The sequence below is a fragment of the Gavialis gangeticus genome, unplaced genomic scaffold, assembly GCF_001723915.1.
Source record: "Gavialis gangeticus isolate Ggan-Ray unplaced genomic scaffold, GavGan_comp1, whole genome shotgun sequence".
NCBI lineage: Eukaryota > Metazoa > Chordata > Crocodylia > Gavialidae > Gavialis > Gavialis gangeticus.
This window is the reverse complement of record NW_017729032.1, coordinates 199,426,180-199,447,988: the sequence shown is the minus strand read 5'-3', so window position 1 is coordinate 199,447,988 and position 21,809 is coordinate 199,426,180. Positions and strand designations below refer to the sequence as shown.

The following is a 21,809-nucleotide window of genomic DNA, read 5'->3' as shown; positions in this document are numbered from 1 at the left end:
CTTTTCAATATTCTGTGAGGGAGAACTGTTTCTTTCATATTAAAAGTTATGTTGGAGATATTCTATCATTGCTATTCTACCAAAATGTTAAATTACCAAAGTTCAAAATCTTCCTATAATAAGAAGAAGAACATTGGCTATGTGTCTGGCAACAGCACTCTGGTCACCTCCTTTCTTAAGAGAAGACAGTGGGTACTTCTACACAAAATGCTTCAATTTATATCAGAGCAAATTACTGTGCAGTAAGCATCACCATCTACACATGCAGACGCTTACTGCACAGTAATTTTCTCTAATCACAAGTAAATTTGCTACCTGTAAATACAAGTAGCAAATTTACTTGAGAGTAATTACTGCACGGTACAGCACATGTAGACAGCCACCCAGGAGCAAATTTGCTCCTGGTCACCAGGGCAGCAGGAGGTTGGAGATTACTCCCTGCCTCCAGTAGCCGCCTGCTGCTGGGGTGGACAATGTCCCTCTGCCCATGTCCCAGCCCCCACCAGGAGACAGCTCTATACTCCCTGCCAGACCCTGGGTTAGCACCAGGGGAACCTAAAGCTCCACCTGGCTGCCACAGGGGGCCAGTGCAGGGCCAGCAGGGGTGGGAGTAGACTGCTGCCATGAGCAGCAAATCTGTTCCCACTTCCCCACACATGTAGAGGCCTACCCAGGGTGGGTTTACTGGAGAGTTATTTACTTTAGAGTAAATCCACCCTGGAGCATTTGCACATGTAGACGTGCCCAGTATAAATATTTGCCCCATTATTTTATCATGTGTTTCATATTGTAAGAAAAGTAGATAGGATCTCATCTAAGGTTATTGTGAATATGGAACATGAGTTATGTAAAACAATTAGTTTGCAGTTTAAAAAAGAAGTTCAATTTCCTGCATAAAATCTTTCAGTTGGTTTTATCCTGTGATCAGTATAAAACCAGTACATAGGCTGGTCTCTAGTTTCCTGTCCATCACTTCCTGTCCAAACTGCCTGGTCCTCTTCCTGCTGGACTTTAAAACTAAAATATGGTCTGTAGGTGAAAGAAAGAGAGGAAAATGAATAAATTCCATTCTGTGTGTATAATATCTGTAGGGACAAATGTCTAAAAACAGCCGCCTTGACTTGTATGTAAACCAGTGCTAGACAGTTATGAGATGCATGTTTTGCCAGTGGGTTTAAAATCTTTCTGACAGTGGAAGAGTTGTGAGACTTGGGAACCTTGGGCTCCATTCCAAGTTCTAGAGGGGAGTGTGCTCAGGAGAGCACAAACTCATCTGCCTGCTTTGTCTACAGCTCATTCATGTCTCAGTCTCATCTCAGACCTCCATTCTTTGTGGTAGTTCCCTCCCTCCAGAAGGTAGTTGATTCCTCAGCCTAGTCCCAGTCTCCTTTCCCATCCAACCCCAGCTTCCCTGTCTGGTTTCCTTATCTGAGTTTCAGGAACTTTCTGAACTTTGAAAAAAAATAACCTGAGGAAGACACCCAACTTGGAAAAAATCTGCTCAGACAGCCTACCATTGGCAAAAGTAAGAAGTAACTGAAAATGGAGGTATTACAGTGGGATGTGTTGGGCAACCTTAACCATAGGCACCTCTTAACTGTTGCTACCTCTGATAAGCAGCTTCAAGCACCAGTTCCTAAGTGTCCATTTAAAACTATAGCTGTTGTATAATTTCTTTAATATTTCCTGTAGAAATTTTAATACCTGCCTCTCCTACTGGCCTTGAACCTTCAAACACTGGCATGATTACAATAAGAATAGAGGTTTCCAGGATTGGGCCCAAATCTGTCAGTATGACTAAGAGCACCTTATCCTGGACTTCTAGAAGTTAACTGCATGCATCTGTGTTGCTGTTGTGTATTACTCACCTTTTCTTTTATGGGAAATGCTCTTACCAGATGATTAAACATTGATTACCCTATAATGGCAAAAGCTTTGGGTACCTTACCCATAGTGAAGCCACCATTCTTACAGTGGGAAAAACTATGGGACTAGAGGAAGAAATTTGTGAGCCTCTAATGAAAAAAGAATGAAAGAAAATGTAAATCATTACTTCCTTAAATTAACTCCTAGGCACGATTTCCACATAAATAATAGCCACACCCTTAAAATAATTTCTTTGACCAGCTAGCATTCTTAACTTTAATCTAGGATCATAGGACTGGAAGGCACCTCATGCAGTCATCTAGTTCAGTCCCCTGCTCAAGGCAGGATCAGTTCTGGCTAAACTATCCCAGCCACATGTCTGTCCAACCTGCTCTTGAAAATTTCCAAGGATGGAGATTCCACAGTTTCTCTAGGCAACCTGTTCCAGTGTTTCACCACTCTCATAGTCAAAAAGTTCCTTCTACTCTCTAACCTAAATTTCTGCTGCTGCAACTTGAGGCCATTGCTCCTGTCTACTATAGCCACAGAGAAAAACCCATCTTCATCCTCTCTGTAATCCTCCTTCAAGTATGTGAAGAATTATCAAATCCACCCCACACCCAGTCTTCTCTTCTCCAAGTTAAATAACCCTAGTTTTTTCAGTCTTTCCTCATAAATCTTGCCTGCCAGGCCCCTAATCATTTTTGTTGCTCTCTGCTGGATTCTTTCCAATCTGTCCACATCCAAAACTGGACACAGTACTCCAAGTGAGCCCTCACCAGTGCTAAGAAGTGTGGAGGAATCACTTTCCTTTATTTACAAGTGACACTCCTGTTAATATAACCCAGGATTCTGTTGGCTTCTTTTGCAACAAGAGTACAGTTGGCTCATATGCAGCTTATGGTCTACTATAAACCCCAAGTCCTTTTCTGCAGTATTGCAGCCTAGCCAATCATGCCCCAGTCTGTGTTGGTGCATGCTATTATTTTTTCTCATATGCAGGTTTTGCTGGTCACAAGTCCTGCCTTTGAGACAAAATAATTGCATGCACAAACACACAGCAGGCTGCTAATCAGTTAGATTTTCTAGGCCACAGGTGGCCAACCTGCGGCATGCATGCCACAAGTGGCATGGGCAACCTCTGTGCGTGGCAGGTGGCAGATAGGAGAGGCAACAGGCAGCACAGTGGCAGATAGGGCAGAGAGCAGAAAACAACAGATGGGGCAAGGAGCACAGGACAGGACGCTGATCAGGCATGGAACAGAAAGCAGAGAAACCAGTCAAATAAAGGAAGGGGATCAGAGTGGCACGTGGCAAGGGTGTGGGGCTAATTTTTGGCACGCTTGCCAAAAAGATTGGCTCTAACTGGACTAGATTTATTTTGATAGTCTAGATCTATTTTCTTTGTTTGCTTGTTTTTTATTCTATCCTTTGGAAATGAAGTGGCCAAAACTGAATGTACTATGGAAGCACAGTGGTGTTTAGTTGATTTCCATAGCATTGCCACAGCTGTGTAACAGGGAACTCTAGCCCTGTTATGGAAAAAAGAGGGCAAGGTGAGGAAAAGTAGAGGGGCCCTTTTCAGGCTAGAGCTTTTGCCTGCAGAGAAGGAAGCAATGGCAACTCATCTAGAGAGGGAAGAGACTCTAGTAGCTAGGAAAAACACCAGTTGGTGAGTAGAGGGGAGGCAAGTTGTTGGCTGCTGGTAACCTTTTCCTAATATTTTTTATGGTGGTCTTGCAGAGGTAAGTATATAGTTGCCTCCATCAGGTGGAGGCCTCAGAGGTGCCAAAGACCCTGGCTGCTTACCTAAATGCAGCCTCCTAAACATCATACTATAACCTCAAGGCATGCCAGGTAAGAGAGAGGAGCCAGATTAGGGTGCTGAGGTAGGCAGCTAGGTGCTACACAGCCCCCAGGAGGTTACAAGCTGTCACTTACAATTACTACATCTGTCCAGAATAAGAATTCACTTACTTTTACTCTCCCTTCAAGGACAGTGCACAATGATCCTATCCTCTGTTCAGTGCATCTGAGCCTATCTTCTTTTTATTTAATGCAGTTTAATCAAAGGGCAGAACAAACTGGTGTATCCTCTTTATTCTTTTGCCTTCAAACACCACTCTCCTTGAGGGGACAATCTTGTCTGAGAAAACTGGTGTCCTGCAAAAAAACTAAAAAAATAAAAACATAGACAAATCCTATACTTTCCCCACCTGGATTCCTCCCTTCCCTGTCTGGTAAAGGTCTACTCTAAATACTGCTTCACCAGAGCTCTCAGGACTTGGCTGGAGTCTGTTTCCACCTCCTACCCCCCTTTACTGTCTTGGACATCTTGGACTAACTTTCTTTGCAGAGAGAATGCCAGCTGGATGCTGTCCCTTGCACCATTCATTATTCCTTTAGATACTTCCTGTCTTGGGCCAGAGAGGTGAGTTCTTACTCTAGCTACCGTTAACCCACAGTGATGCTAACTCAGCATGCTTTTATCATGAGTCTGGTAGTGCCAAATACAAGCCCCATATCTACAGACACTTAGCTTTCATTTTTAAAAAGTCAAATTTGTGGGCATAGAAAAAAGCCTTTAAAAGGTGGCTTGGAAGCAGTCTAGGAACTTGAAAAAGGCAAAGGCAGATTTTCCTCTGAGCCCTTTTCAATATTCTGTGAAGCTGATCTGTTTCTTTCAGCTTAAAAGTAGATACTTTATTGTTATTATTCTACCAAAATGTTAAATTGCCAAAATGTAAAACCATCCTGTAATGTTAAAGTAGAAGAACATTGGTTATGTGCTTGACAATAGTGTTTTTGGTCATTTCCCTTCTTAATAAAAAAACAGTGTAAATATTTCCTCTGTTACTTTATCAACTGTATCATATTATGAGGCAGAGTTAGGATTTCATCTGAGATTATTTTCAAATGGAATATTCCCCAGACTTATTTTTTTTGGTTTAAATCTTGATATTACAGGCTCTGACATAGGATCCCAAAACCTTGCTTGAGGAGGACTATGTGGCAAACTACTGAATGATCCAAAAAGGCTCATTGAACAACGCTCACTCTGTTTTCCCCAGGTCACTCTTCTTCCCAGGCTTAAGCTGCCGAGGACTGCTCAGTTGTTATATTACTGTGGGTATCTCACTGTCACTAGAGAAGGGAGGGGGACTTGCAGTGCCTGGTCGACCCCTGAGGGATCTGGAATAACACTGCAAGGTAGGGGCAACATCTTTTATTGGACCGACTATGTAGTGTGGATTAAATCAGACAAGCTTTCCAATGTAAAACATTTTCCTCCAGTCTCTGATTATGGGAAGCTAGGCCCAGGAATTGAAGCACAGCATAGGGGAGGGGGCTCAGAGAAATTCTCAGGTGTAGCAAAAGCAAAGAAGCTGAGTGGATCCAACAAAAGAGATCACCCCAAAGCTTCTTTGCCTATGGCATAGTTTCTGGACTATCACGGCTACAACATCACTCTTAGGGCCTTATTACACAGTCATTTTGTGTGGCTCCTGGAGCCCTTAACACCTGGATTGTCTGCACATTAACAACTGAAACTGGTTTTAAGCACTCATTAAGCAACTCAGATTTATGCCACTCCAAGGCAGGATTATCTCTGATCTGCATTACTCAGCTGGCACTCGAGTCTGGGCCGGGCCTATGCTCCTGCTGAGACCAAAACCAGAGGTTCCTGGCTAGAGCGTCTTGCCCCTCTGCTCAGGGTCAGACGGATTGCCATATTTGGCGTCAGGAAGGAATTGCACCCTGTGGTCGGATTGATATGGACTGTGGGTTTTTTTGTCTTCCCCTGTAGCAGGGGCATGGCCCTCTACCCTGTGATATCTTGAGTGAATATTGACAACTTTTTATTGAAGCTGGACATTGGCTGCCCTGGTTCCCCTGTGGACAGAGGTTAGGTTGTTAGGGCTTTTGTGTGTCAGGCTTGATGGTAGTCTTATGCAGAGTTGGGGGAAATTGAGGTTAGATATTAGGAAGAATTTTCTGACTAGGAGGATAGTAAAACACTGGACCAGGTTACCCATTGCTACCACTGACTGTGATGCCACATGGCTCCCCAGTGTAAAAATGCAGGGCTTGATGTGGCATGCCATGCTGAGCACCAGATTCTGGGCCCATGCATCAGTCAGAGCCCTGGCAGTGGCTCTGAGGGTGTCTTGGCCAGCCAACATCCTTTTTCTTTTCTTTTTTTTTTTTCTGTTTTCATTTTGGGGCAGCCAAGACCATTTGGGCCCTACCGCATAAGAAGCCAGCTCCACTGCAGGCTTGCCTAGTACGTGGGGAACTGAGCATGAGGCTGGCCTGTAAAAGAGCCTGACCTGTGGAGACTGGGCACAACTTGCTGAGGTTATTTGACCCCAGCAGCCTTTCCTGCCCAGAGCTGGGGGGCTGGACCCAATGAGGTCCCTTCCAGCCCTAAACCTCTGTGAATCTGTGATGGCAGCTCCATCCGTGGAGGTTTTGAAAACCCGGCTAGACAAAGCTTTGGCTGGGATGATGTAGCTGGGGCTGGCCCTGCTTTGAGCAGGGGGTTGGACTAGATGCCTCCCGAGGTCCCTCCCAGCCCTCCTTTTCTATGATTTGCACGAGATGCTTCAGGTAGGGATGATCCTGCCTCAGGCAGGGGTCGGATTAGATGCCCTGTGGCGGTCCCTTCCAGCCGTGCTGCTCCCTGACTCCGAGCCCAGGGGGGCACAAGCCCGCTAGCAGAGGGAGCTGCGGCGTCTCGGAGCGCAGCTCGTCTCCAGCAGAGGCGGAGCCTGCCGGGCCCGTCGGGGGATGCCTCCCGCGCCCCCGCCCCCTGCCCGCTCGCCGGCCCGGCCGGACCGCACTCCGCGGCGCAGCATGGGGAGCGGCGCGCTCTGCCTTGCCCTGCTGCTCGTTTGCCCCGGCCTCGCCGACACAGGTACGAGGGGAGGGCGAGGGGGTTCCGCCGCTCGGGCTGTGAGGGAAGCAGGCGGGCAGCGGGGCAAGAGGCGTGCGGGAGCCGCCGCCTCCTCCTTCCCCCCCCCGGCTGCCCTTGGACCGCCGCCTCCTGCCCGCCGCCGCCGTCGGGTAGGCGCTGGCCCTGGGCGGGAACTGCCTGTGGAGGAGCGCGGGCTCTGGCTCGCCTCAGCCCCTGCCTGCCTCGGGGACGGGGCAGCAAAGAGGCAGGGGCATCTGCTGGGGCTTTTCGGCAAGAGATTTGAGGACTGCTTTGGATCCCGCTGCGTCCTCCGCCAGCTGTCTGTCTCTTCCTTTCTTTTCCTTTCTTTTCTTTCTCCGGTAATTTGCCAGGGTTTAGCACTCGCTTTACAGTCGTTCTTGAGCCAGCATTTCTTCCTTGTTACCCCTGTTACCACTGACCAGGCTTCCAGAGGGTTCATCGTCACTTTTACTAACTGAACTAGCACATTACAGTGATTTTTGGTTGTCGCCCCCTCCCCCCCCCCCTTTTTAAGAGGTGAACAAAAAAAAATGTTGCTGTGTTTTTCTTGGTTTAGTTTAACACTTCTGGCAGGGGCAGATTGGGTTCAGGGGCACCAGGGGCTGCACAGCCCAGGTGAGCATCCTGGCCACAGACATTTGGGCCAGCATGTGCCTCTTCCCCTCTGGCCAGACCAGCACCAGAGGCTCCTGGCCCCCCGCATGTGTGTGGCAGTGGCTTCCTGCTGCAGTCTGTTGCTAGGAGCCACCAGCACCAGCACCGTTGGGACAGGACAGGAGAGGACAAGACAGCCCCGCCTTGCAGGGACGGGTAGAGGGGCAGGCAAGTAACCAGAGACAGCATGGAGCCTATGCTGCCTCCCCAGGCCATGGCCCTGGCCTGTCCTGCAAGACTGGGGGACTGCAGCCCCTGCTGCGCAACGCCTGCCAGGTAGAGGAGCTGGGCTGTGTCAGGTCAGGGCTGTCTTCAACTCAGCGGTGCTTGTGCCCCCTGGCTTGCCCCGAATGTGCTGAGGAGGCCAGGCGGTCCCAGCCACAGCCCCCTGATGGGCGCAGAGGGAACCTGCTCTCGCTAGGTGGGGGACCTCCAATTTTTTGTTTGCCCAGGGCCCCAATAAACCTTAATCCGCCGCTGTCTTCTGGCTAAAATAATTTTAAAGCAAAGTTAGAAAATGAACTGACGCTCCTCCTTGTTGCTTCTTCACTTCACTGAATAAGTAAGGGCAATGTTTCTAATCAAGAGTTCACCGGTCAAGTCCACCCTCTTGCATAAGCATCTGCTGGTCACTTCCATGGGCTTCACGCTGGCACGTGGAGTCTGTCCATGCTCGAGTTGTCTGATCCAAGGTCAGGGCCTTTATTAAAACAAGACCAGCAGAAGGGAGTGTGGGTGAGGCTGAGTGAAGGCAAGAAGAAAAAGGTTGCGTGGTCATAACCAAGGCTACTTTTGGCTTTTAATTACAAGTTGGTTAGAGATTAGGATGACTGCAAGTGTTCTAGAAAAAGAAGGATCCTATAAATGGGCACAGTTGGACTGGAAATAGATTTTGTGGAGTTCTGTAGCTGTTATAGTAACTATTTGCCTATCTCCTCTTTAAAATATTGTAACTTTACTCCAATGCCGTCAGACTGGACGTATCATGCGTGCTATATCCATTTTTAAGATGGAAATTGAAATTTGGGTTCATTCCCAGTTAATAGGAAGTCAGAGTCTGTGGCTCTGTCTGCTTTTTTTAAAGCAATGAAGCAAGCACCACATCAATGTAAGTCAAGATAGTAAGACTTTAAGACCAATGGGAAACTGGGGTACAGTGATAGTTTAACACTATCTCCTTGGAAATTTATGCCCCAAAATAGCCTTTCAAAATAAGTATTGTCAATTCATTTAAGGGCATATTTGAATGGGACAGAAGCAATAAATAGGTAGCTATAATCCAGGTGTTTGTATGTGAAAAAACTTTGTTGGTGATACTTGCCATCTTTTATGTCCAAGAGCAATGCCTGCTTGAGCCACGATTCTGTCTGTTGTGGTGTATAAAATAAAACAATGACCACATTCATGGGCTAAAGTTTGCCTTCATTATTTTTGTTGGCGTGCCTCAATTAATTTCTTTCCAGTGCAGAGATCCTGGAACACAAATTTAAATTATTTCTTTATAAAATACTGAGGTGTTGGACACATCACGCGCTAAATCAACAGAGACAATAGAAATATCTGTCCTGCTTTTTCTCTGGGGATGGCTGTTCCTGCCAAACTGTCTTTATTTGCTTGGGCAGATGACTGAATGCCTTACTTTGAATTTCATGTTAGTACCAGTTTTTAATTTAATTTGCATGAAGATGCTAATATCCAATGTTTGGCTTTCTTTCTAAGAGACCAAGCATATAATTTCTGCTCTGCTTTACCCACAAGTTAAAAAATCCAAGTATGTGCCCATAATCTTTGAGTTGGCTGCACAAGAGACTGCCTGTTTCAGCTTTTACTGCATTGGAAAATCCAATTTTCCTTTACTTACAGTGGCAAAAACTTGAAAGCACTGAAAATCAGCAGCAAATTAACCAACTGCAGAGTTAATAGATTTTATGTTCCACTATCTTGGTCCTTTAATAGACTAGGTGTGTATTTGCCTCTCAGATCTTTCTTTACAGTTGATATAAACTCTTCTAATTTTAAAATAGTACCAGTTAATGAAAGAAAATGTTTATTTAATTGAGAACAGGGATGGCCAACCTGCAGCATGTATGCTACAAGTAGTGCGAGCAGCTGTTGTGGGTGGCTTGTAAGCCCTGGCACCTCTTTTCTGATGCCCCAGGATGCAAAATCAGGTACAGCTCTAGAAGGCAGGGGTCAGAGTGGCAGTCAGAGAGGGCCAGAGCTTAACTTCTGGCATACTTACCTAAAAGACTGGCAACCACTGATCTAGAATACTGACCTATTGAATATGGTACACCTTTAAGTACAGAAAGATAAGTTTTTGCACAATGAATTTAAAGAAGCAATCTTAATGATCTGTGTGCTGTCTTAAATATAGGAAAGTTTTACTGTACCTGTTTTAACAATATGTTTCCATTGAAGCATTTGATAGCTGATCAGTTCTGCTAGTAAAGGAAACTACCCTGCTTTGGATCCAGACATGAGCATGTTTTATTTCAATAATAATTTATCTGAACATGGAAAATAGTTTCTTTTGGCCACGGCTTTTGGACTGAGATGCTTTAATTTGTCAATTTATTTTCCTTGATGTTTTTCTATGCATTGTATTCTGAACTCTGAAGTTTCCAGTACTGACAGCACCTTGCATCAGACAGTTTAGTTAGGACATAATGAGGGGAAGTCTTTGGACAGTAGCTGGTGGTTCTGATGGTCTAGTAAAAGTCATATGAATCTAGGCTACTTTAACTTTGTGAAAATCCCCCCCTGCCCCTCACCAATGATCTATGCTCCTGTACTTTTCTACCACTTACTTGGTAACTACCTAAATGAGTAAGCTGTCAGGTTCAAACCATTTAAATATCCTGAAACAACAGGGTTGAAACCCAGCAGCATTAATTTAAGCCCTTGACAGACATGCATGTTAAGTGCTCTAATTTCTGGAGCACTTCAGATTTGATGCAGCGCAGACATGCAGCTACCCTGGGGGGACCAGAGCGCTGAGGGATGCCAGAGGAATGCTGTATAGATCTTTCAAGCAGCACTTCAAAAGGAAGTGGTTCAAGGAGAGTCCTCATTTTTTTTGAAGGTTGTTGCTGAAGCTCTTCTCTGGCCATGGAGAGACAGAATTTCAAAGATACTTTCAGTTGCACACAAAGCCCATTCCATCCCGTGGCAGTCCTTCTACTGCAGTCTTAAATACAGGACGCCTTTTTGATGGTATTTGGCCCAATATTTGCAGCCACTCTTTTCCTGGATGTTCCTATCCCTCCCAAACATACTCACACGCGCATACCCCCTTCTGCATACTCTGGTGGCTGCTATTAGGATTTTGTATGGTTCAACACATTTAAAGCATTGACTTATAAATCTTCTATAGGTTTGCTGTAGTGTTCCCATTACCACAGTATTCTTCAGCTACTTTGTTAGCCACATATAAGTTCAGCTGTAGATGGGGACTTAAATGGTAATATATACATATGTGGTTAACTTCTTCTGCAGTTCTTTGGGAAATAATTAAGACATCATAAATGTAAGCCAGCAAAGGGAGCACATTTCAAGTTCCTCCTAACTCCCATCTGTATTAGTACATAGAAATTAGGAAACTTTGATCTAAAATAAAGTTTGATACAAGATGTTTTAAAGAAGGAGCAGAATGTGATTAGATTGCCCATGAACCTAGAAGGGAGACAGAATTAAAATAATTGAAAAAGCAACTTGAAAGCAAGTCAGTTGTAAACTCTAAACTAGAGCTGCCTGACTAGGACCACATGCCTTCTGGGCCACACCAGAAGGAGTCTCAGGCCCAACAGGCCACACCAGGGCAAGCCACAGATGGCCATCCCATGCCACTGTACCATGTGCCTGTTTCCCTGCCCCGCCCTCTCTGCTTCACCATGTGCCTGCAACTCCCTCCCCCACAGCACCACTTGCCCATGTGGGCTCCCCACCACTGCATCTTATACCTATGACCCCCCTCTTCCCTGGCAGCTCCCCTACCCTGCTGCTGTGTGTGCCCCAGGCTCATCCCTTTGGGTGGGAGCCAGAAGCAGCAGCTGGAGGAGAGAGAGGGAGCCAGAGCATGGGGAGAGCAGTGGCTGAGCATGAGTCTACTCTAGGGGCTGCAGACGGGCTGAGAGACAGGAATTCCAAGACAGAATTTAGATAAGAATTTTCTTTTTGGCCAGCTGCACCCTCAAGTGTTTTGATTTCAAGGTGGTTTAGTAAATTACTTTAACTCTGTTGAATAATCAGGATTTATGCTAAGAGGAAAGTATTATAAAAATGAGGTAACAGTGTAAATGTATTTATATAATATGAGTAGGAATCTATTTGGATCATGATTTTGTGAGTTTGCATGGAATCATTGCGGGGAAAAAACTTGCTAAAAATAAAATGCTGTCTCCCTCTTCCCTCTGCTGCTGATTGCTGAGTGGGCTGCCTTTTGTGCAGCCCTGCCCCTCTCCACTAATCAGTGGTGAAGGGCAGGGTCACATGAAGGGCAGCCCTCTTGACAAATCAGCAGCGAGCAATGGGGCTTTATGAAAGGCAGCCCTTGGCCAGTCAGGGGTGGGGCCGCTAGGGCCTCTGTGCCAATCAGTGGCGGGGATGGTGGGGGGGCTTACTGCGATAAGCCCATGAAAATGGCCAGAGCTGCAATCAGCCTTATATGATAGTATATACATATGTGGATAACTTCTTGTACAGTTCTTTGGGAATGAAATGAGACATTGTAAATTGTAAGCCACTGAAGGGAGCACATTTCAAGTTCTTCCTAACTCCCATCAGTATTAGTAAATGGAAGTAAGGAAACTTTGAGGGGAGCTCCCACCCTTGATTTCCATAGGTTCCTAAATATGAGGACCTATCCTTGATTCTATTTACTTTGGCATATCTCTAAAATAGACAGTGAAAAATTTAAAGTTTTCACAAAGTACATCTCACAAAGTGGGCCATCTTCATTAGGTATATTTCCTCATTGTAGCAGTAAGCTCATCAAACATCTGTACGTGACCAGTTATCTCAACCAGCTTCCTTCCTGAATGGTTTTTACTCAAAAAAGTAATTGCATCCTGAATGATGCGTATCCTCAGCATGTAACTACTGAGCAACAGCTGAGGAATTTTGTGCAAATATGAAATCAAGCATGAAATCATATCAGTGAAAGGGTGTCATTTTTTAATTTCACAGAGGAGTGTATTTGATGAGTTGGCCAACTACACATTTACCTGCATTGAAATAGAACCTCTACCCATGTTTTAGCATTCAGACCAAATAAATGCATAGTGACTTGGATGAGTTTACATCTTTAAGCACTGGGGACAGCAAAGGAAACTGGGAAGATAACGGCTAGTGATAAGGTCCTTCCATTTAAAAGCTAATGTATCCCTTTGATTGGTTGCAGAAGCAGCGAGCTGTAGAAATCAACAAAGAGGACATGAACGCTACCCAAAGATCTTGTGTGTGTAAAGTGAGGATGTGAGAACGAAATGCCTACGACCATGTGAGAATATCAAAACTTCAGATTCACAAACAAATTCACAAATGAAAAGATGCATTTCATTGTGGTTTTATCTTTTTCAGGCAGCAGTAGGATGAAATTAGTTGTTATAAACAAGGAAAAAATTACAGAAAACAAACTCCTTCCTGCAGTGCTTAATGTAAGCAGCCTGGGTTCAGATTAGGTCAGATTATAGCTGAAAAAGGTGCTGAGTACAAGATCTGGCATGTTGTTGCTGTTTTCCATTATTCACTAGATGCATTCCATACAATAAGCCAGTGGCTTAGAGCATGGAGACCTGAGTTAATGTTTCAAGTCTTGCTATTCATTCTGTGTAACATTAGGCAAGTCACTTAATATCTCTGTGTTACGGTTTACCCATCTGTAAAATGGGGATAGTAAAAATGCCTGTCTTTGTAAAATGCTTTGAGTTTTGTGTGGGCCTCAGCTGTGTTTTGGAAATGTTGACATAGACAGCTATCTAAATCAGTAAAATTATCTGAAAGTCATTCAAAAAATGTGCCAGAAACACTTCTTCAGGTGTTCAAGTCCATGCTTCCAGTCTAGCTTCCTTTCCTTTCCTTTTTTGTTTTCTTGCAACAAGGTATTTAGCAGAATTTGCAGATTTGTTGGAATCTGACAGGCTGCGTCATGAGCTTTGGTCTCTGTCTAGCTGATGAAGCTGGACATTCTACTTACACGCATCCAAGTTAAAATCCTTTGAGACTGTAATGAATGCAGAGATACTTCATTGATTGTTCCTTTATTTGCTGTCAGCACATAACTTTGATGCCAGCTGTGAAGCTGATGAAGAGTAATACAAAGGGCTTGTCAAGAATTAGCAATGGATACTTTCTACCATTTAAACACATGTTTTGGATTTGTTTTGGTTTTCATCTCACACTTTTGAGTTTCTGAATCTGTTTTGTCTTTTCATAATGCCCCGAGTGAAATGCTACAGAATCTACATTCCTCTTTTACTCGTAAAAGGCATGCACTTTTTTTTAGTTGGGTAGATTAAAAGGTCAGCATACTGAGTGTTGCTGGCTGGTAGTGAGCACTCTTCCTCTATTTCTAGCTATTAATTATATTTAAAGTAGCACCATTAAAGTTATTCAGACAAAAAATCTATATTGCTGTACCTTTTAAATGTAATTCCAAATTATGGGTCTTTAACTTTCATGATTCTGATCTCTGTTGTATTTAGAAACAGCTTGAAATAACTTAAATGTCTGATACCTCGTAGGTTTTTATATGAAGATGGGGGAAGATGTTTTGTGATCTCTAAAGGGGTTCTGAAGACAGAATTGTTCAATTTTACCAAAGTGATTAGTCACTTTGGTGAATAAGACCTGTTCTTAAGCCTCCCTGTAATTTTGTTTTAACATTTTTGACAATGTTTTCTTGTTTTAAAGGGTTTTTTTCTTTTACCTTTTTCAAGATAGAAGGGACACAGAAAGTAGAAACTGCTGTTAAAGGCACAAAAATAAAACTTTTTTTTCTTTAGCTTGCTAAGTTATACTGGTAGGTGCTATTTGGCAGCTATCCATTTTTAAGATAGAAATGTTGAATTTGTCATTCCGTGAGCCCTCCATAATGGCAGTAGAGAGAGGGGGAGGCCTTTTAGTACAGGAAATGCTAAGCAGAACTTTGAACCAAGTGACAAATATGCTCCATGCTTCTCCATGCTTTTAAGATGCCAAAGTGAAGTGCCACTCCTCTTAGTTTGGCTGTTTTAGCTATGATCTTGTATGCCTCTACAGTTCTGTGGGAAATGTCCCCCAGGACTCTAGGTCTTCCTTTTTATTTGTTCAGTACCTGGGCCAGACTGGAGTGGATGCAGGAGAGGGAATATAGTGGTGTTCTCCCAGCTTTGGAGAGAGCATCTGGAGTGCCAGAATGCAATGCTGCAGTGCTCACAGAAATTGTTGAAGCATTTCTTTGTCATGCTGTATTCTGCCCTGTGATGGATAACACTAATGTTTTCATTTTCGGGTACCTCACAGAAAGGGACAGCACTGGGATGTGCCTCTCTGGTCACTGTTTTAGCTCTTGCTCTGCAAACTAGGGCATATATCAGTTACTCTGGTATTAACTTTAACCAGTTGAAGCAAGCATTATTTTTGTTAACGCAAGGGATACTCTTTTAAAGATAACGCTTAAATTCTAGGGCAGAAAAGGGTAGTTATTCAAAAAGAACCTGGCTGCTGGGGTATTGGAAACTATGCCAGTTTAGGACTCACTAACTAGGATTCTTCTGTGTAGCTTTTTTGCTCCTAGATTGGATGCACTTGTGTGTCATTCTCAAATGTATTGTTAATGCAGCAGATTCCAAACCCATTGATTTAGGTCCTTTGAGAACCCAAAGAAACTGTCTGGCAAACTCAGGCAAACTACAGTACCAGCATACATGAAAGGAAATGATGGGAGCATATGAGTATGTGGGAAGGGGCTGTGACATCAATGGTAATTTTGTGCTGATTATTTTGATTAAGCTATTTCAGGTTTTGTGATGTATTGGAAAAAATTCTGGAAGCGACTGAAAATTCTTAAAGGCTTTTTGTGACTGTAATAAAACACACATTACTTAAACTCCTCTTCATGACTAATGGAACTTGACAGCTCTACTGCTGCTTTTTGATTTCAAATACACAGTAAGAGTTTTCTCTGATACTAGAACTTGCAGTTGCTTTTTGGAGAAGAATGCATAGTCTGCTAGGTACCAGTATTTAACTCTGCAGATGATTTAAGTATGTTGGAAACTGTCTATTGATACTGTCTGTATCTAAATAAAGGCTTTGCGGCCATACAACAACACTGAAAGATGAATTTGATAAAAGTTACAATGGTTTTTATTTCAGGAAGTATTCTGGCTAAAGTATAAATGTGCATGGCTTTTTAATGTATGTACATTTGAATAATTTTGAAAATTGCTTCATACAAATTTTGCTTTGAAGTTTCCATAATTAAAAAGAAATTGTTACCATTGTGTAGAGGGAAAACTTCCTTTTTTCTCAGTGATTCTGACAAATTTTAATATTTGTCAAACTCAGTGAACAGTCTTACAAGTCTGAGATCATGTAGCTAAAGCAGCTAACTAAAACAATTTAGTATAAACACAGTGAGATTTCAGGGGATGTAAAAAATGTGTGATAAAGTTAGACAAACATACTATGTTCTACCCGCCATCTCTCATTCTATTGTTTGTCCATTCAGGAAATGCCATTTCCTTTTAAGGAATGACTAGTAGACATATTGCACATCTGTAGCCTAAGAATATCATCATAGTTTAAAAGCAGTTCTATCTTCTGCCCATCAGTCAGGCTTCTTTAGCTTGGCTTTGTCATGCTGAATGGTTTACACAAAGCCTACAGTTAACCAGCGTGGGCTGGCAAAGTATGTGTTAATGGTAACCAAAGTCTGTCTGCCATCTGGCTGTATCACCAGAATTGAACCTACTGTGGTCCCTGCTGGAATCACTCCAAGGATCTTTGTCAGACTTGCTGCCACTGACTCCCCAGCTAGAATGAGACATATCTCCTGCCTTGGAGTTAACAGCCTTAATACATTATGGTTTCCTCCATCATTTTCAACTTTTTGGCAATGAAAAGAAAAACTGCCTAATTTGTCTCATCATCTGAGCCTGTGGACCGTGGTTGTCTGACTTCTTTATGCTGCTCACAAGTAAAACTGTTAAATCAAAATGAAGATTGCTTCATACAATTCCTTCCTTGGATTTAAAAACACTTTAGGACAGGGGTCAGCATCCAATGGCATGCAGGCCAGATCCAGCCCTTGGAGTCAGACCTAGAGCTTCAGCACTGTAGAGTTGGGGGACTGTAGAAACTTCTTTCATACCAGGGTAGGGAGAAGCAGTGGTGGGACCTTTTTCTGTGTTGCAGCAGGAATAAGCGGTGGTGTTATACGGGTCTTAGTGCTTGCCCACCTCTGACCTGAGCTGAGCCATTTTGGCTTGTGTTCTGAAAAGACTGCCAACCACTGCATTATATCTAGTCAATGTACTGGACATCTCATCTTGAGCACCACCCCTCCCTGCCAGAGGCCAGTCCCAAAGACAACATAGTTGATGTAAAGTACCAGGATCGGTAGCCTGATGTGAGAAATACAGTCTCCCAACTCCCACACACATCCAGCTGCTGAGAGAGAAGTTGGTGTTGGGTGTTCTTATTAGCTTCCTTTCCCCAAAACAGCTGGCAATTCCATCTTGGATGTCTGCTACCTACTGGATGTCTGATAGATGGGAAGTTCATATGTAGTATTTCTAAACAGCAGCAGTGTTAAATATACATGGATCTCATCTGTGTTGCTATTGGATTCTCAAGAGCGATGGTAAAAGTGCTCAAAGTTTGTTAACTTTTCTCTCCTACTTTCTTCACTCCCATGCTTCCCCAAACTCAGTTTCCAGTGGCCTTTGTGCTTTTCTAGATCATACAGATACCAGATACTGTGTGAAATGCGCTTATCCTTTTCTGTATCAACAAATGTATGTCCTTCATAGAAAGCTACGTGGTCTCCAGTAGTTTCTTACTACTGTATTAAAATAAAAGATACAATAAACTAGAGGTGCCTTGGCCTAGAAATCTGGTTCTGTTTCCAGTTCTGGCAGTGACTTATTTTTTTGTGGCCTTGGGAAAGTTACCTCTTTGTGTTTTGTTTTGTTTTTCCCATCTGTCAAATGGGAACGATGATGCGTACCTGTCATGATAAAACACCTTAAAAGCTTTGGTTGAGAAATGAACACAATTTAGCTGTTGTTATTGCCATATTATGAAATGTGAAAATTGAGAACATATGTAGGATTTACACTCGGTTTAGCTGTAAAGCTTTCACAAGGAGGTCCTGCAACTCCTTAAGTACGTGAAAATAAATGAGCAATAGCTGCAAGCATACCATGTAGTGTCACATACACCATCTGTATAGCTTTCCATTTGCTTTTTTATTGTTTCGTCTGTGCCTCTTTGAGACACCCCTCTTTTTGTTTAAATCGTTATCAGTAACCACTTTTTAAACTATATTGGCTTAGAGTTCAAGTGTCCTTTACTTATCTTTAAATAATTGGTCTTAACATTTTTGGGGGGAATCAGACATTTTTTGTAGACTTTTTTTGTGAGGGAATTTGCCAAGTGACTGCTTCAGATTCTGAGTAGCAGTATAACAGAGTGAAAATGTGAATAACTATTTGCAGCATTTATTGTTGTTGGCTTTTTGGTGATGATGGTAGAAAGGAGAACAGTTATCCCCTTGGCAGCTTAATGAAAGACACTGAATGCATTGTGTTTAATGATAACTTCTCTGAAGGATAGAGGTCATTAGTCTCAAAAAATGAAAATATCAAAACATTTTGGTAATTATTTAGTAATGATGAATTAGTACAGGTTTACCCCACTTTATGCGGGTTCTGTATGTGCAAATTCGCTCTTACGCATTTTCTACGACACGTTTCTATAGTTGCCATCCCCATTATGATAGTGTCTTGTGCTTGTGCTGTTGGCGAGTACCAAAATTGTGTTGTAAAAGTGGATGAAATGGAGTGGGGGTCAGTACAGTCGAGGTCTTGGAACGTATCCCTATTTGTTACACTGTAAAGTGGGTTTCCTTTATGTGAATTTGAGTTATGAGCCGTTTTCCAGGAATGCATGTACAGCATAAAGCAAGGGAAACCTGTAATTTGAAATGAATGTTTTAGATATCTTTTTTTCATGGTAGTTGTGTGCCTGTGTGTTTTGAAGAAGTGTTCAGAAAAAGAATATGTTGTTGAAATTAATATACCAGTAGTTTTAGATGTTTTAAAGTGGCATTTCAGACTTGCTGAGTATGGTGGCAAAATAAGAAACTCCTTTTGGATCCAATGGTCCTTCCTTTAGGTTCACTTAAAAAAGATATTCTTAGAACTGGATGGGCAAGAATGTCATATTGTTAGAATTTATTGCATATTTCCAAACTAATAATTCAGCTGTTTCTTATATTAGAGGAAAAGCATAACTTAAAAACCCCCCTGTGTTTCTAAGCTAAAAGGCATAATTAGAAACCCACTTTAAAGCTGACAAGAAGTTAAAAGGTGCAGGAGGAATAGAGCGAAATCAAACCAATGTAAAACAAGGTTTGCTTACATCAGAGCCAGAACAGACTGTCAGGGGGGAATGGAAATAACTTTTCATCAAGCTGCAAAACAGGCCTACATCAAGAGACCTCCATGATAAAAATGAAATAGATCAGGGGTCAACAACCCTAGTACACATGTTAGGGCGTGGCACGCAAAGGCATTTTACTTGGCATGCATACTTTGATGCAGATGATGGGGAAGGGACTGGGTCTGTGCTGCTCTCCTGCTGTCTGCCCAGAGGTACATGTGCACCTGTCTCCAGCAAGGAGCAGGGCTCCGCAGATCTGGCTTCTGTTGCTTGCCACTGAGCCTGGGCTGCTCACAGCAGGCAGCAGGGAGGCTGCAAGCCACTGCAGTGGGGTCTGTGGAGCCCTGGCCTGGCTCATGGCTGGTGGTGGGTACATATGCACCTCTGGGTGGGTAGCAGGGAAGGGGTTGGGGCTGCACTACTGGAGTAAGGATCAGGCTCCGCATGGCTCCCCAATGTACACGCCAACATCTTGCAAGTTGAGGTTGGGGTGTTTTGGTACTGTGCCCCAAAAATGTTGCCAGCTGCTGAAATGGATGATTCTTTACCGTCTTAGAATAATCTAAATGTATTCCTTTCCTTTTGTGGTTCAAAAGAATTATTCCTCCAAGCATCAAAGAGTTTGGCATCTAATTTGCATAAAGACACAGTAACAAGTAAGAAATGAAACACTAAAGCATTAAAGGTCGTAAATAAGCATTTGTATTTACAGAGGTTAGATGTTGCACAATTTTTAAAATGAGAATATTGACGGAAAAGTCTGGTGCATCTGTACTTCAACAAACTGCAAATTTTTCAAGTTCCCATGAGATCTGACATAGAGCAGTCTATGTTTTGGATTACATCTTCCCAACAGTTCTCTTAAGGCAGTATTATTTAATAGTCAGGCTCTTTTGTGTTTTGTAGATTTCAAAAAGTAGTCATGAGGAATTGTGGTAGGTACAGACTGAAATATCCTGCATGTGTGTGCACATTTGTTGTGTTAAGTAAGAGAGACTTAAATAGGTACAACAAAAGTTTACAAGTTTGTACAAGTATAAGTCTTCTGCTCTTTTAGCCATTTTCAGTTCTTAGTTTTCTACAGTCGGAACACGTCACCACTATAATGAACTCCTGAGAAGAATTGGACCCTAAGTGTATTTTATGTTTTGGGCACTGGCTAATAATGAACTCGCGTTATTTAATTTTTGCTAGGTGGAATGAGAGCCCTGTTACTGTTCTATTCAAGTTGCCAGACATTGTTTAGAATAATTTATAACTGCATTACTTTCCCCAAAACACCTTTTGTCTATCGAAGGGATGACTAGGCTAGAGAGTGGGAGCCTGAAGCACTTCAGCTGCTGGCAGACATGGAAACAAATACTTTTTACCAGAAGAGGCAGCATGTTACTCTGACCTGGCTCCCCACTGTCTGTATAGATTGGGTGCTTCAGCAAGGCTTTTTGGTGCTTTTATCTAATAGCTGATTCAATCAGCTATTAGATAAAACTTCCAGAAAAGCCCCACTGAAGTGCCCAATCTATACAGACGTTAGGTGAGCTGGGTCCAGCTAACACATGCCTATTCTGGGCATGCACTAGGCTCATTGTGGGGGTGCACCCAGTTTAAAATAAAGCACCGTTTTGTGGTTTTTACATCTGTAAGCAGCTGTCAGGTCTTGCTTGAGGCTGCCCATTTGCTTGATTCTACTCTGATGGATGTTATCTGGAGCTGTGACTGGAAAGGGCTGTCACTGCTACAGAGACCTCTAAAATGCACTAAATGCTGGAGGTAAATGGTAACAGGATTGAATCAGTTAAGACAATAGAACGTATTAACCCTCTAGTCCACTAGGATGTTTAGGTTAAACTATTTTTGATATCCATGAAAGTGGGTTAGAATGATTCCACTGAATATAAATTAGCTAACATTGGTATGCAAAGCACAATAACTGTACCTGCTTGATTGTGCATCATTTGTCTCAATACTACAACCTGCGGACACCCAAATTCCTATTTACTTCAGCTTGAATGCATGAGAAGTATAGACTTCATCTTAATAAGTTTTTTCAGGATCAAAGCCACTGGCCATAACTACAGCTGTCTCCAGCATGTGTTACAAAACATGTGGAAAAACAGTTTAGAAAGTATTCTAACCAAGTAAGAAAACAAAAAATTGTTTAGAAGTTGGCAGGAGATTGGACACATTGGCCATCCCAGAATCTGCAAGAATCTCAGTCTTATCTTGCTCCAGTGGAAGTCTGTGCCAAAACGCCCATTGTTTTTAATGAGGCAGGGGCAGGTCCTTATTCAGCATTGTAAACAGGAAGCACAAGCATTTAATCAAAAAATGTGAATACAGTCAGTGATTTAGGGCAGTAATTCTCAGTCAGGGTACCATGGCATCTTGGGGTGCCATGAGATCCTTTCAAGGGTGATGCAGGATGCCACACAGTGTTAGCACTGATAGGTATGCAAACACAATTCATGAGATTTCAAATAGAAACCCATAGTTGTGGTCTTTCTGAGTTCTTTGCAAGAGAAAAACTGCTCTGTTGTTTTTCTATAGTCAAAAGAGTGAAAAATAGCTGGCATTTTCTAAGGGGTGCCTTGAGTCTAAAAAGGTTGAGAACCACTGATTTAGGGTGTCTCTGCGATGCAGGGAACTGTTAACTGTTTTCCAGAAACCATGAAAAGAGATGCTATTTCTATAAAATACTCTC

The 21,809-nt window shown here is 42.9% G+C and overlaps 1 protein-coding gene across 2 annotated transcripts in view; it reads left to right on the top strand.

Annotated features, from left to right (window-relative positions):
• Nucleotides 1-6,660: 6,660 nt before the first annotated feature.
• Nucleotides 6,661-21,809, top strand: part of SRPX (sushi repeat containing protein, X-linked) — a 75,646-nt gene continuing 60,497 nt past the window's right edge. The window contains exon 1 of one of the 2 annotated variants that reach the window (XM_019524824.1): nucleotides 6,661-6,784. In XM_019524824.1, the coding sequence (XP_019380369.1) occupies nucleotides 6,724-6,784 (61 nt within the window). In that variant the 5' untranslated portion in view covers nucleotides 6,661-6,723. The remainder of the gene's footprint in view (nucleotides 6,785-21,809) is intronic. The other variant, XM_019524825.1, reaches the window with a different exon arrangement.